The sequence below is a fragment of the Solanum dulcamara genome, chromosome 2 (genome assembly GCF_947179165.1).
Source record: "Solanum dulcamara chromosome 2, daSolDulc1.2, whole genome shotgun sequence".
NCBI lineage: Eukaryota > Viridiplantae > Streptophyta > Magnoliopsida > Solanales > Solanaceae > Solanum > Solanum dulcamara.
The window spans coordinates 78387540-78402977 of NC_077238.1; the positions used below are offsets into that span (position 1 = coordinate 78387540).

The 15438-nt window shown below is 30.7% G+C and overlaps 2 protein-coding genes and 1 pseudogene across 2 annotated transcripts; all 3 read right to left on the reverse strand.

Annotated features, from left to right (window-relative positions):
* Positions 1–439: 439 nt before the first annotated feature.
* On the reverse strand, positions 440–4388 carry LOC129877779 (protein trichome birefringence-like 33; annotated as a pseudogene).
* Positions 4389–5553: 1165 nt separating this feature from the next.
* LOC129873453 (protein trichome birefringence-like 33) lies at positions 5554–8837 on the reverse strand. The gene is made up of 6 exons (XM_055948555.1): positions 8829–8837; positions 8388–8638; positions 7678–7849; positions 6481–6680; positions 5994–6152; positions 5554–5893 (listed from the first exon to the last, which is right to left on the reverse strand). Exons 1-6 carry the CDS (start codon positions 8835–8837, stop codon positions 5554–5556), a joined length of 1131 nt encoding a protein of 376 aa, XP_055804530.1.
* A 1175-nt stretch (positions 8838–10012) lies between these two features.
* Positions 10013–14556, reverse strand: LOC129880868 (protein trichome birefringence-like 33). Its single transcript, XM_055955097.1, has 6 exons — positions 14278–14556; positions 13249–13462; positions 12688–12859; positions 12378–12577; positions 11589–11747; positions 10013–10558 (listed from the first exon to the last, which is right to left on the reverse strand). The coding sequence occupies exons 1-6, from the start codon at positions 14459–14461 to the stop codon at positions 10219–10221; spliced, it is 1269 nt and encodes a 422-aa protein (XP_055811072.1). The 5' UTR covers positions 14462–14556; the 3' UTR covers positions 10013–10218.
* Positions 14557–15438: the final 882 nt, after the last annotated feature.

Here is a 15438-nt window from a genome sequence, read left to right on the forward strand (position 1 = left end):
ATTTCGATTACATCGTCTTTATCAAAATTCTCTAATGACAAAGCCTTTTCATTAGATAAAGATATCTCTGATGCGTGCTATTCTCCCAGCAAGAACAATTTTTTATCCAGCAGACCCTTGGGACGACCTTCAACCTCAAGATGTGATGAGTCAACATTGAGGTGAGCGGTGTTTAGATATAGGGGCTGCTTCAACGGCTTGAATCAGAATGAATTAAGGGCTTTGCTTTCAGATCACTTTGTTAGTCGGTTTGGAATTTGGAGAGTGGCTATACAGTTCTACAATTTCCAATTGACCAAGAAAGACCACATTTGTCAGTCAAGTCAATCAGGCTCGATGATCGAGAGTAGCAAAACGACATTATAGTATATTTATTGTTGAAATATTAATTCAAAATTTTGGAACTAGAAATCACAAAAAGAAATTACATATATAGTCATTGGCGCAAGTTCTTGAGAAATGTAAATGCTATATTATGCTCAGTGTTAATTAAGGATAGAAAAGTTTAGCAAATAAAAGCTCATTCCAAACATCTTGAAGTCCAGGCAAACACCAATGTATACAATCTGCATAACTTGAAGGATTTGCTTTTTCTTGTGGACTTAAAGGTCCCCATCTTTCTTTGTAAATTGATGTGTGTGCATCTCTTCTTGGCATTGATAATTGAGTTATGTTGAGAAATGTAATTGGCACTTTTGATTTTCCAAATTCTTCTTTAATCACTTGCATTATGCTTTTTCTACTATCTGATCCCCAATAATTTGGATCCTCTATCATTTTTGTTTCATTGTAACAATTTCCATTTGGATTTCCTCCCCACTCTTTGCTCCTAATAACAAGCAAAAAAAATTAAATTGTTAGTAATATTTACAAATTCAGAATTTAGACGTGGTGGATTCTGAACAGGAATTTGGTTGCTTTGATTCATTCAAAAATTTACTTAATATGTAAAAATAATTTCTCCAGAATACAGTAAGTAAAAGAAATTGTTATCAAGACTTTATAAACTTAAAATCTTGAATTCTGAGTTGTGAGAACAGATATATCTAACTCTATCTATATTCATTTTTGCACACTATAAGACTCGACTAGGGATATCAAATGAGTGACTTGGATTGAATTTGAATAAATTAAAATGAATTGACTTAAATAAATAGATAGATCATTAACACGTTCAAAGGTTAGTTGGGGTGAAATGAATTGGGTCGAGATGGGCTTCAATGGACCATAACTCGACCCACCCAACTCTTACCAAGTTATAGTAATATCTTTGTTTTTTTTTTGTTCTCACTTTATCCCAATTTATGTGACGCTTTATATTTTACGAGAAACAAATAATCTAACTTTGACCGTGAATTCAAGCATGGAATCTTTAAATTTTTTAAAACAAAATTTATATATTCGAAAACTACATAAAAAGTAGTATAAGTCACAATGATTGTCAATTTAAAATATTTAAAAGATATATAAAAAAATTATAGTAAAAAAATAGACTTGTTTGAATCTCGAAATCTGAAGGTACTGCATAAATTTAGACAGAAAAAGTAATTTGTTTAACTATCTAATAAAATATTTTTTTATTTATTAACATAATAAAGATGGTGCTCTTAACATAATTTTTTTCCATTCTCAGGACTCAAAAATTTGTATACTCAATTCACTTACCATGCATGAGAAGGTGACATGCTTGTAAAAAAGACCCTATTTCTTTTTGGATCCATATTCTGATTTATCCATCTCAATAAATTCTTCATTCCCATACGATAAGCATCATTAGTTGGCACATCTTCTATATCTTTTATCTTATCATCAAACGTCCCATTCCTGAAAATAAAACGTAAAATTAATTAGAGGCCTATATAACCAGAGTATACTATATGTAAGAAGAAAATATTATGTAAAAATTTACAGAATCTTGAATGTACGGCCAGACATCCACCAAATGTAAGTATTGAACACCATAATATCGACTCCTTTCCAGTATTTTCCATGTGTATCGATCGAATTTTTTCGAACGATTCGATCAGGTACCCTATGTTTTCCAGGACTATCTGCATTTGATTCTAGTAGAAATGGTGCCCAGTAGAATTCAATTGTTGCATTATAATCCTGGTATAATGATCAATTTAAGTAAAAAATAAATTTTAGTAGTGATTCTAAATTAAATATTCGTAGACACGATGTAAAAGTATTTATACGATCAAGTTATTTAAAAGGTAAATTACATGAAATTCTATGTAGGAATCATTAATTATATCCTGAAGTTATTGGTAAATTCGTCCTTATAGTATTGAGTTAAGCATATTCAAACCTTCAATTATTATTTTTAAAAAGTATATTTTTGGTCACTATATCTAGGCATAAGGCAATGTGTCATATTATCTTCACATATGTAGTAACTACAATATAATTTTTAGGGTATAGTATATGATTAAATAGTTTGACATTTAATAATTTGTAATTTTGAAAAGATATAGAAGGAGAGGACTAAAAATATAGTACATTGCAATAATTACGTAAAAGATTAAATATGATTAACGATTTATTGCAATGCCCAAAATAAAATTATTATTTTTTATATTGAGGGATTGATAAGTATATTGATTGACAACACATAGTTATAGTAAATGATAATTAAACTGATTTAACATGTTAAATTTATTAAATATTAATTATATAAAAATTCTTTATACTATCAGTGTATATATAACGTACCTTTGCTGTAAAAATGGTGAACGAATCGACTTTACGGAGCGATTTGGTTTCGTTTGGTATGATTTTATGGAGGAGGCAGACCATAGAAGTGAATTGTCCTCGATTTAATGAATCACCAACAAACATCATCCTCTTTCCTCTAAGACTTTCCAGCATCAATGATGCATTGAATCTGCCCAGATTATAACATATGAGTTTAAATTCATAACGATAAAATAGGTTATATGTCACAATAGGTAAAAATGATTTGATAATATAAAATTTTTCTAAACTGGCATTATATATCACTTCAAGATTTTAGTCGTGGAAACAGTTACTAATACTTGCATTAGCGTAGGTTTTCTACATCACACCCCTTGAGGGTGCCTGCCCTTTGCCAAACCCTGCGCGTGACTGCAGAATGTTTTGTGCATCAAGCTATCCTTGACGGTATATAGGTAAAAATGAATTGATAATAAAAAAAAATTCTAAACTAAGGGAATCTTAGAGCAACAGTAAAGTTGTCTCTGGGTGATCTATTGATCACAAGTTCAAGCTATGGAAGCAGACATTAATACTTGCATTAGGTTTAAGTTTTCAAAATCACACCTCTTGGGTGCGACTCTTTTCCAGACCCTACATGAATGTTGGATGCTTTGTACACTGAGTTGTCCTCGTCGATATTTGTCACTTAAACTCATTAATTGAAACAAAAAAAAAAGATATTACAAACCTGGGAATAAGACAGTCACTAGGTTGCCATCTCCAATAGAGATAGTCCTTATCTGGCCTTCCATGTTCTTGACAAGTTACTTGAGGAAGTAAATATGGACATTCTGATTCCTTATATAGAGGCCTATTTGACTCATCCCAAACCCATTTTCCACTGAATAAATTGCACTCATTTTCACCTCCTCCAATTGCAAATGGTGACAACTTATAATCCTTGTTCTTCTCTAACACAATAAAGAACAAAGTCAAACAACTCAAGATTAGACATCTACAAGAATCTCCAAGACTATCATCACGCGCTATCGAGTATAGTTTAACGTGTTATAACATATCACTTTATTGATTTTCAGAACAGTAATCCACTTAGTATGGGTGGTTACTAAAACGTAGTTATATTTTAAGTGATTTTTTCTATTTGGATCAGATAATTGGTGTGTCTAGATTAACATACTTTTTGAATTCAGACTATCAAGATCGATTGAATGAGAGTGTGCAGGATTGACATGATAAAGAACAAATCAGACACTTTTCTAGACCTCTTTTTTGTACAAGATTCAACTCCCAACATGTCATAATCTCGAACTAAAAAATAGACCTTAGAAGCTAAACAAAGAATATACTAATTAGAATAATCGTGATTATGTTGGGAACCATATGATTTGGCCTGAGAAACCTTGTATAGCTTCTTAAATTTCTCGATAAAGAGCGATATGACCAATAATTATTCAAATGTGAAAAAAAAAGTGATAATATCAAGAAAATAAAAAGGTGTTGATCAAACTTACTTGAAGGTTTAGGATTTGGCCAAATATAATCAAGTTGGCCAAGGATGTGACTGATGGAGAAGATGGAAGGAGATAGGATGAGTAAATTATCAAAAATACAACCAAACTTAGCAATAAGAATAGATAATTATAAAAATGAACTTTTCTAATGATGGGCAAAGAAGGAGGCAATTCCATCTATTAAAGATTTGAAGTCAAAAATCAAAGATCATTTGTATGTATTTCCTTGTCATATGTATCGACTCGTGCATTACTATAGCTAACACGTTAAATATCTCGTCTGGGGATCGCCTCTTATGTTGAATCCTCTATAGCATGATTAATGAACACATTGAAGAATGAAGAGTTGAATAAGATTCATTGTATTTTAGTTAGATCATCTACTAATACCAAATTAGGTCATATTTACAATTGAAATATATGAATGATATACTAAGCTTTATATTCGTTGAATTTGTGATAAATATTAATTTCCATTATTGTGCTATTGCTCCAATTTATTTTAGGTAATTAATTATCCTAGTTTCATATATGTGGTATATACCTAATTAATTTGCTCAAGGATATAATCTTGACATTATTATTTTTTAGAATTTGATAACGACATATGTCTACCATTCGATAGCCAAGAAATTACAATTAAAATCGTATTTTTACAAATACATACTTAGGCTATTAGCGTTTTAAATCCTTTTTAAATACTTATATTAAATCTTTTTTGAATATTAATAAATCATTTTTTCAAACAAAATTGCTTAATAATCTTCTTTAAAGCCTTTATCTTTTTCTTTACTTAGTTTATTCTCTTTTCGAGTTTTTTTATTTTAGAATTTCTTTTTATATCCGTCTAGTTTTAGATATTGTTCTTGGCTGCCATATTTGTAATTCACCGGAAAAATTAAAGGTAGCTCAAATATTAGTCAATGAATGATTCCCAATTATAATCAGAAAGTTAGTTAGCATAGAAAAGGACAAAGACGAATTCAAAATTTAAAGTTTATGAATTTTTATAGTAATGTTAAATTAATATTATAATAGTAATAATTTCACGATAATGATCGTCTGAATAAAAATTACTGAATTCTCGTGACTGACATACACACCTCTAGATTCACCCTCAGAGAAGGGGAGTTACTCCTTAACACTAGTGTATTTGGACCTGGTTTGATCCTTTGTATATATGTTCACACATTCACAAGAAACCAATTTGATCAAAATCGATTTCCTAAAAACAAATATATACAAAGGACCAGGTCCCCAAATACACTAGTGTTATGTATTGATTTTGATTTTTAAATTGATTAGATAAGCACAAACTGCTAATAATCATCGATAAAATTTTCTAAGGATAAAAGAGCTTTGTGAATAAAAGTTCATTCCAAGTATCTTGAAGGCCAGGCAAACACCAATGAAAACAATCAGCATAGCTAAATGGATTTGCTAGTTGCTCTTGTGTTAATTTATTCCATTGCTTCTTGTAAATTGTTGTGTGTGCATCTTTTCTATAACTTGAGAGTTGTGTGATATTGAGAAATGTAATTGGCACTTTTGATTTGTCAAATTCTTCTTTAATCACTTCCATTATGCTTTTTCTACTATCTGATCCCCAATAATTTGGATCCTCTATCATTTTTGTCTCATTGTAACAATTTTTATTTGGTTCACCTCCCCATTCTATGCTCCTGAAAAAAAAAAGTGGATATGTTATTTCTCAATGGTAAAATACAATTGAAAAATTCTCAAATGTTATTTCAAAAAATTGATATCACTTATTTTACTCACCTTTCATGAGAAGGTGACATGCTAGTAAAGAAAACTCTAGTTATCTTTGGATCCATATTCTTTTTAATCCATCTCAGCATACTCTTCATTGCCATGCCATATGCCTCTTCTGTGGATACCTCCACTATATCTTTCACTTCATCATCAAAAGACCCTTGCCTACAAGCAACGAAAAATCCAGAATTTAGACGTCGTAAGTTTTGAACTTAAAGAAAATGAGTTTTGAAATAATATTTGAGGCCAATATGCTAAGTATTTCCAATCTTGTGACCTCGTGATTGGATTCAAGGGCGGGGCTAGAGGCACAAGGAGCTAGGTTGATTGAAATGCCCTTTGCTAGAAATTATATTGTATATAGTAGATGTTGAATCTTTTTAGTTTCTTTCTGTATTTCTTTAGTGAAAATTCTGACTCTGCCACTAGTCAGATTTCTAACTGATAAAAAGTATTAAATAAATAAATAAGATGAAAGAGCCAAGAAAATTACAAAATATTAAAATGGAAACCACTCCTCCACCAAAGGTAAGTATTGAACACAATTATATCAGCCCCTTTCCAATATTTTCCATGTGTGTTTATTGAATCTTTTCGAACAACTCTTTCTTCAATCCTATGTTTGCCTGGATTATCAGAATTTGATTCCAGCAAAAATGGTGCCCAGTAGAACTCAATTGTTGCATTATAATCCTGAAAAAATTACTCAAATATAGGCTAACTTTATATATTTGTAATATGAAATCAATGTTACAAATTCATAGAAAAAAAATCACTTTTAGTATCAATTTCTCTCCAGCACGACGACAATGAGGTTGATTTCTCATATGTTCATCACTCAACTAATAGTTATTATCTCAGAAAGTCATTCTTCTTCTTGATGCCAATTTTCTTCAAGAAAGAAAAGTGACTTTCTAAGATAATAACTATTAGTTGAGTGATCATCTGAAAAATCAACTTCACCATGGAGTGATAGACGATCGTGCATTTTCACTAGAGATGGCTAGAGGACGACCAAAGAAGGATGTGAACAAAGCTATTGATATAGAAAAGAAGACTAATGTTGTCAAAAAAGGGGCAAAACAGAGGAAATATACAAACCACTATGCAAGTCAATGAGGTTAGTTCATCTCCAATGCAACAATGGCGAATCCAATGAAGGATATTTCGTGGTTTTGTTCCATATTATGGAAGATATAGTGTTATACTATTTTCTAAACCATACACAATGAAAACAACAAACTTATTATCGTAAGGGCATGGAATCCTGAGTGCAATCGCGGTGATTCTAAGTCATATTGGTAGTGTCCTGAGTTGCCATCTTTGTGCTAAAAGTACACAAGAGAACCTTAGAACAAGCTGTAAGCCTACTTATGACTTTACATGCATGCAAATAGGACAATCATATCAATATGCTCCAGAAGTAACACGAACATATAAGGAGAACAGAGTGAAACATGTGAAGGCTAAGGTAACCAAATCAATATGGATGAAATCAACCTTAAGAGGATGAAATAGTAATGATGCAAGAAGAAGCTTAGAACTAGTTGGCTAGAAAGATGAAAGTTCGGGGCACTAAGGTTGTACCTAATAATTACAAGAATGGTGTTACAATAACACAAATAAACGTGACTTGTGTCCGGAAGAAACTAACATTTTTGAAGAGTCTGAATAACATAGAGATGATTACCTTAATGTTGAAAACATCGAAACTACCAACAGTTTTCATGGATTTAGCATTCTCAGGAATGAGTCTATGGACAAGACAAACCATAGAAACATACTGTCCTCTGTTCAAGGAATCGCCCACGAATAACATCCTCTTCCCTCTAAGTGTTTCCAGCATTAGTGTAGCATTGAAACTGTCATATTAAGTAGAAGAAAATAAAGAACAGAGGTATAAAATGTGCAGAAAAACAAATACAATAACAATATCTATTAATCGAAGATTAAAATATATTAGTCGAATATCACAAGTAACAAAATTAAACACAAAGTTGATCAAGAATTTCATGTTCAAGTTACACTTTAAATGATATGTTGATTGATGGATCATAACTAGCTACACTAGTGTTAAAAAGCTCCACAAAACTAATAAATGCAGAGGTGGATCAAGGATTTGAAATTCGATAATCAAAGTTCTTAGTGCAAAACTCACGCTGGCTTTGGAATTATGCATTCAGAATCTAATACTTTGTTTATGTTTTGCAACTTTTCACATATATATATCTACGAATGTCTCTTCTATATTCAAATTAAACTTTGTGCTTAATCAAACTAAGACACGAAACCCAAAGCTGAATAGTTAGATCCAACGTTGGACTAATGGATTCATAATATAATCCGTTATGCCTAGAGTTGATTTGACATATTTACACTAACAGTACAAAAGAATTTTACCTCGGAAGAGAGCAACCATGAGGTTGCCATCTCCAATGTTGATAATCTTTATCTGGCCTTCCATGTTCTTGACAAGTTAATTGTGGTTGTATGTAAGGACATTCTGATTCTTCATACAAAGGCCTTTTCTTATCCCAAATCCATTTTCCATTGAACACATTGCATCCTTCTTTTGTCTCTCCTATGGAAAATGGTAATTTCTCTATGTTCTTCTCTACCAATAGAAATTCATAAAATACAATCAATTTCGCCTACACTTCATGCATATAAAAATCAAAAATATGTGTGGAAAACAAAATTATTGTAATAATTAAGATTATACTTATTTGTGAACTCACAGACTCTAGATCTTTGATACGACTCTGCCTAAGACAATGGCAAAGCTATTCTTGTCAAAAGGTGTCAATTGACACCTCTTTACTGAAAAATTGCACTATATACATTGACCATTTTTTTTTATGTATGTATACTTTGCATTGAATCTCCTTAAAACGTATGAATTAAACTGACTTTCTTTTTTCTTGGTAAAATTTTTAACTCCGACATAAATCTCAAAAAAGATTTTAAAAGTTTAGTACGAGAGAATTTACTTTGTGTTTTAATTGATTTGATTTGTTTTCATGATATAACTTCTTCGATTTCTTGATAAAAAGCAATATGACTAACAATAATTCGAATGTAAAAATATATACTATATGATAATACCAAGAGATTAAAAAAAAAGGTGTTGATCAAACTTACTAGCTAATTTTGGATTTGTCCAAATCAAGTTGGCCAAGGATGTGACTGATGGAGAAGATGGAAGGAGATGGGATGAATAAGTTATAAAAAATACAACCAAACTTAGTAATAAGAATAGAGAATTATAAAAACTAATTTTTCTAAAGATGGGTAAAGAAGGAGGCAATTCCATCTATTGATTTTTTTATTTTTTATTTTTGCAATATGCCTTAAGTGACAAAAATATTATAGGTTTGAAGTTAAACACAGGGTAATTTATATTTATTTTTTCTTGAATTTATGTAGAAGCCTCTAACATGATTAAAACACTGAAAAATAGAGATTAATCAGATTCATTGTTTTTAATTAAGGTTAGATCATCTTCCTTTTTAAGCTAGGCAATATATATCAATAATATTTATTAATGTGTCTACAAAAGCTTTATGTTAGTTGAATTTGGGACAAAATGCATTTCCATTTTTGTGCTTTTGCTCCTATTAATTTAATTTAGGTAAGTAAATGTGGTATCTTATTATTTAATATACTCAAGGATTTTATCATTATTATTATTCTTAGAAATTGATAATGTTGTGTAGGCTGATAATTTATCTACATCGCGATGGTAGGAGTTGCTTATTTTCTTTCTTGAGAAGATGGACGGTAAATACATATCTGCATTACTAATTATAATGTTTGTTTTGATTGTTAAATTCATCCTTACATAGCGATGAAAAGTCCGTGAGATCGTGTCATTAACTTGTGTATTTTTCTCGTTTTTTCTTGCTAATAATAGTGTTACTCCTTTTTTTATAGGCTTATTCTTCAAACTGTTGATTTGTGACATTATGTAATGACGAAAAAAGATAAAATCTATCAAAACATTAGTCATAAAAACAACAGAGTACTACAATATAATATAACACTATACAATATTATGAAACAATATGTAACAATGATCCAAACAAGGTTAGGGTACATTTATCCATTGAGGTCTTCAATTAAATTATAAAGAGAAAAAATAACATGTATCCAATTTTAGGTATAAAAAAAAATTGAAACAAATCCTTTCCTTGTGTATATAATATGATCCTTCAATGATCCATAAAATTTTCTAAGGATAAAAAAGCTTTGTGAATAAAAGCTCATTCCAAGTATCTTGAAGGCCAGGCAAACACCAATGAACACAATCAGCATAGCTAAATGGATTTGCTAGTTGTTCTTGTGTTAATTTATTCCATTGCTTCTTGTAAATTGTTGTGTGCGCATCTTTTCTATAACTTGAGAGTTGTGTGATATTGAGAAATGTAATTGGCACTTTTGATTTGCCAAATTCTTGTGTAATCACTTGCATTATACTTTTTCTACTATCTGATCCCCAATAATTTGGATCATCTATCATTTTTGTTTCATTGTAACAATTTTTATTTGGTTCACCTCCCCATTCTATGCTCCTGAAAAAACAAATAGTGGATATGTTCTCAATGGTAAAATGCGCAATCCATAAACTTTCAAATGTTATTTGAAAATATTAATATATTTTTAGGGGTACTTTTTGTTAACTCCCAAACTATGTTGGTGGGTTTGGGGTGAGGGTAGGAGTTTGGGGGTGGGAATGGGGATGCTGGGAGGGTGGGGTGAGGGTAATCAACAAGAAATGGTTAATGAAACTTGTTTTTTTTTTCTATTATCACAAGGAAAGTCATTTTTTCGATTCTTTAGGAACTTAGTTTTGTTAAAATATATTTTGACAGGCCAACCAAACATGAAAAATTGAAAAGTATTTTCCTCTATATAATTTTTCCTTGTTTTGGAGCAATCTTTAATAAGAAGGGTATTTTTTGAATATTTTTTTAGTTGGAGAGTATTTTTGAGCCAAAAATATAACGATGGGGTATTTTTGAGCAAAAATCATAACGGAGTATAATAGTTTTGTATAGGGAGGGGGCGGAGGGGAGAAAATGTACTCCATTTGTTTCAATTTCTTTGTCTTAGTTTGACTCGACATGAATTTTAAAAAACTAAAGAAACTTTTGAATTATGCGGTCTTAAACTAAAAATGTGTGTAATGTACCAAAATGTTTCTTTGAATCTTGTGATCTAAAATTTGTCATGTACTCCCACCGTTTCATTTCATTTTTCTTGTTTTGACTTGACATGAAATTTAAGAAAGTAGAAAAGACTTTTGCATCTTTTGGTCATGATTAAAGATATGTCACATATATCCAAATGTCTTTTAATCTTGTGATCTTAAACATATCACGTGGAAAGTTGAAATCAAAAAATTGCCAAAAAAAGAAAGAAGAATTTTTTTAAAAAAAACGACTAAAATGAAAAGTAGGGCAAACAAATTGAAACGGAGGGAGTAGAATATTACGTTGTAAAAAATTATCAAATATTAAAAATGACATTCTTTTTTAAACAGACTAAAAAATAAAATAACCCAAATAAATTAAAAATCTGAGGAGTAATTATTTTACTCACATTCCATGAGAAGGTGACATGCTAGTGAAGAAGACTCTGGTTTTCTTTGGATCCATATTCCTTTTAATCCATCTCAACATACTCTTCATTGCCATCCCATATGCCTCCTCTGTGGAAACCTCCACTATGTCTTTCACTTCATCATCAAAAGACCCTTGCCTGCATCAATTTTCATTTTATATAAATTTACTTCCAAAAAAAAAACATAAAAATAGTGATAAATTCAGAATTTAGACGGTGTAAATTTTGAAGTGAGAGAGTATGTCTTGAGGTAATATTTGACTCCAAAACTAAGTATTTCCTATTTCGTGACCCTGTGGTCGGATTCAGAGGCTGAGCTGGGGGGGGGGGGTAAGGAGGTTCATCAAAATTCCTTTGCCAGAAAATTACAATGCTCAAACTTATTTTTGATATATACAGTCAAACCTCTTTATAACAATATGATCTAGACCTATTATTGATACTCTTAGAGATTCTATTTCCGTAAAGATGGTCATTGTATTACCAAAAAAGAAGATAGTTGTTACAAATAGGTAATTCACAAAAAAAACATATTGTTATATAGATCGTTGTTGATGTTGTAGAGAGGTAAAATATGTAGCATAAAACATTGATTTCGAGAAAAAACTTGTTTTTTATAGTGAGGTATTGTTATATAAGAACGTTTTTATAGAGAGGTATGATTGTATGTTATTTATTTATATTTTTAATTTCTTGTAGTGAAAAATTCTGACTCAACCATGACGAAAAAACAATAAATAAAAAATAGCAAAGAGCCAAGGAAATTACAAAATATGAAAACGAGGCCCCCTCATCCACCAAAGATAAGTATTGAACACAATAATATTAGCCCCTTTCCAATATGTTCCATGTACATTTATTGAACCTTTTCGAACAACTCTTTCTTCAATCCTATGTTTTACTGCATCATCAGAATTTGATTCCAGCAAAAATGGTGCCCAATAGAACTCAATTGTTGCATTATAATCCTAAAAAAAATTCAAAAAATACTCAAATATAATCGAAATTAACATAAAATTAATGTGCTAATTAACATAATTGTAATGTGTAAGCTCAATTTTTTGTTAGAGATGATCACCTTAATCGTGAAAACGTCGAAATTACCAGCAGTTTTCATGGATTTAGCATTCTCAGGAATGATTCTATGGACAAGACAAACCATAGAAACATATTGTCCTCTGTTTAAGGAATCACCCACGAATAACATCCTCTTCCCTCGAAGTGTTTCCAACATTAATGTCGCGTTGAAACTGTCATGTCACGTTAGCAAAGGCGTTCTAGTAACAGTTAACTTCAAAAGTTAGTTCATAAGTTTAATATTTTAGTTGCCGTTATAATAACATGGGGTAATTGAACGTTTTTTATTGGTCAATATTTGATCATATAGTAAAAAAGTTTAATTTTTGAGAATGCATTAGTGGATGGACAAAAGAGGTATAAAATTTAACATTAGAGCTCATACTACTTGTTGAAATTTGCAACTTTTCTCATATATATGTTTCACGTCAAAAGTATTGTATTCGATTAAACTCATAGCTCAATAGCTACATTCACCATTGGACTAATGGATTTATAATATAATCTGTTATGCATACAGTTCATTTGACTTATTTACACTGACAGTATAAAAGAATTTTACCTCGGAAGAGAGCAACCATGAGGTTGCCATCTCCAATGTTGATAATCTTTATCTGGCCTGCCATGTTCTTGACAAGTCAATTGTGGTTGTATGTAAGGACACTCTGATTCTTCATATAAAGGTCTTTTCTCATCCCAAACCCAATTTCCATTGAACACATTGCATCCTTCTTTTGTCTCTCCTATGGAAAATGGTAATTTCTCTTTGTTCTTTCCTACCAATAGGAAAGAAAGTTCATAAGATACAGATAATCAATGATAAAATCAGAAATTTCGCTAAAAGTATTTAAAATATAATGTAATAAGTATCTATAAGAAGTAAATTTTAACTAATATACATAATATTATTTTCCATAATACACAAATTAGCTTCACGCCCTATGACTTTGATCTAGTGAATTATATATAATTGTGTTCTAGGCGCGTGTCACGAGTTTGAACCCTGCTACATGTAGAATTGGATGATTTACGAGAATGGTTTTGAAGGTGAGTGATCCCCTGAACTTTTAACCTCATTGACAAAATTTCAAGTTTTGACTTTCGACCTTAAAAGTTTGCTCATGATATAAGCAGAATTCAAAAGTTCAAAACCTCCCATTTCTAGTAATTGGGTGCAATTTCCTATACAAAAAGTTGATATTTAATTAGAGAAAAGTAGAGGGGGTTTGGGGGGAGGGGCAGGCGCTATTATCCAAAATAAAAAACATTCTCAAAAACAAAGCATAGTTTCAAAATAATACGCATAGTTTCAACTCATCATCCTTCAATCTATGAAGTCAATGGCAGAGCCACCCTAAGGGTTCACCCAACCCCTTCGGCAGAAAATTATATTATTTATATATAATTAAAATATTTTTATATATATATATATATTCCAACACTACCTCAATAAGGGACAATAATTTTGATGTTTAGTGTGAGATGATTTTTTTTTTGATTGGTTTGTTATACTCTCATGTTTGGAGCAAACAAACAATAAATTGTACAAAACAGCAACAAAAAAAAGTGTAAATTAATTAGAAGTACTCACTAATAGTTCTTGAGATAGAATTTTGTTGTTGGCTTGAAATTCTGGGATCAAACTGGAAGAAACTGCAATTGAATTTTTCACTATAAAGGATAATGATAAGAACAATGAAGAGTAATAATATTAAGAGGAAATAAGAAATACGAATTTTTCTAAGAAAATAAGATGAAGATGAAAGTGTCTTCATTTTTTTTTGGTTTTTAATTTTTTTGAAGCTTTTTGTAGCTACACCTTCTTCTTCTTCTTTTTTTCTGTTTCTGTTTTGTCTTTTTTTTTGGGAGGGCGGGGGGGGGGGGGGGGAGTTAGTGAAAGTCATCTACTCATGTAGTGGGCTAGAATATAAATACTGGTAAAATATAGGTTACGTATAGAAAGAGTTGAAGAAAATTAATTAGTTCTATTTTCAGCTAATTGAATAATGGGATAATTATTGTTATACCCCAAAAATGAAATTATTTATCATTGAATATCTCATTATTTTCATACCCCTTGTTTTTAACTATTTCGCATATTTGATATCAAGAAGAAACTGCTTGATACCATCAAAGTATAATATACTCTGATGGTATCAAAAAGGAACAAGGAAAGGAGCACTAGCGTAAATGTACGTTTGATATCATGAGAATATATATATACTCTGATGGTATCAAAAAGGAAGAGACAGTACTTCAGCTAAAGTGCTTGATACCATCAGAGTATATTATACTTTGATGGTATCAAGAAGAAACTGTTTGATGCTATCAGAGTGTAATATACTCTGACGGTATCAAAGAGGAGCAGTGATACTGACGTCAACGTAATGTCATGTGCGAAATAAAAAGAGAGAAAATGGGGTAAGAGGGTAAATAGTTTGGGTCATGAATTTATTATGGGTAAATAGTTTGAGTTTGGTCTAATTTGAATAAATTGTTTCACTAGATCTATTTTTGTAGTTTTCCTTCGAATAATTAATTGTTTTGGAATTATTTGTTGCTGTTCTAGTTAGTAGTTATTACTTGTCGTCTTATTATTATTGTTACATTAGGTTTGAAGGAAATAAATTAGAATAGAGAGGTTATTAATGGATAAAGGGACTTAGGTCCCATTAATTTTTCATTAAAATTAACAAGTCTGAATCTAAATATTAAGATGTGTATTAAGATTAAGTTGTTTGAAATTTAACAA

Coding starts and splice junctions, on each gene's coding strand:
- LOC129880868 (XM_055955097.1), bottom strand. CDS start 14,461: ATGAAGACACTTTCATCTTCATCTTATTTTCTTAGAAAAATTCGTATT. Junction 12,860..13,248: donor CATGGTTGCTCTCTTCCGAG/GTAAAATTCTTT, acceptor GTGACATGACAG/TTTCAACGCGACATTAATGT. Junction 11,748..12,377: donor GGGCCTCGTTTTCATATTTT/GTAATTTCCTTG, acceptor AAATTGATGCAG/GCAAGGGTCTTTTGATGATG.
- LOC129873453 (XM_055948555.1), bottom strand. Junction 6,681..7,677: donor TCGATGTTTTCAACATTAAG/GTAATCATCTCT, acceptor TAATTTTTTCAG/GATTATAATGCAACAATTGA. Junction 6,153..6,480: donor GGTTTCCATTTTAATATTTT/GTAATTTTCTTG, acceptor CGTTGCTTGTAG/GCAAGGGTCTTTTGATGATG.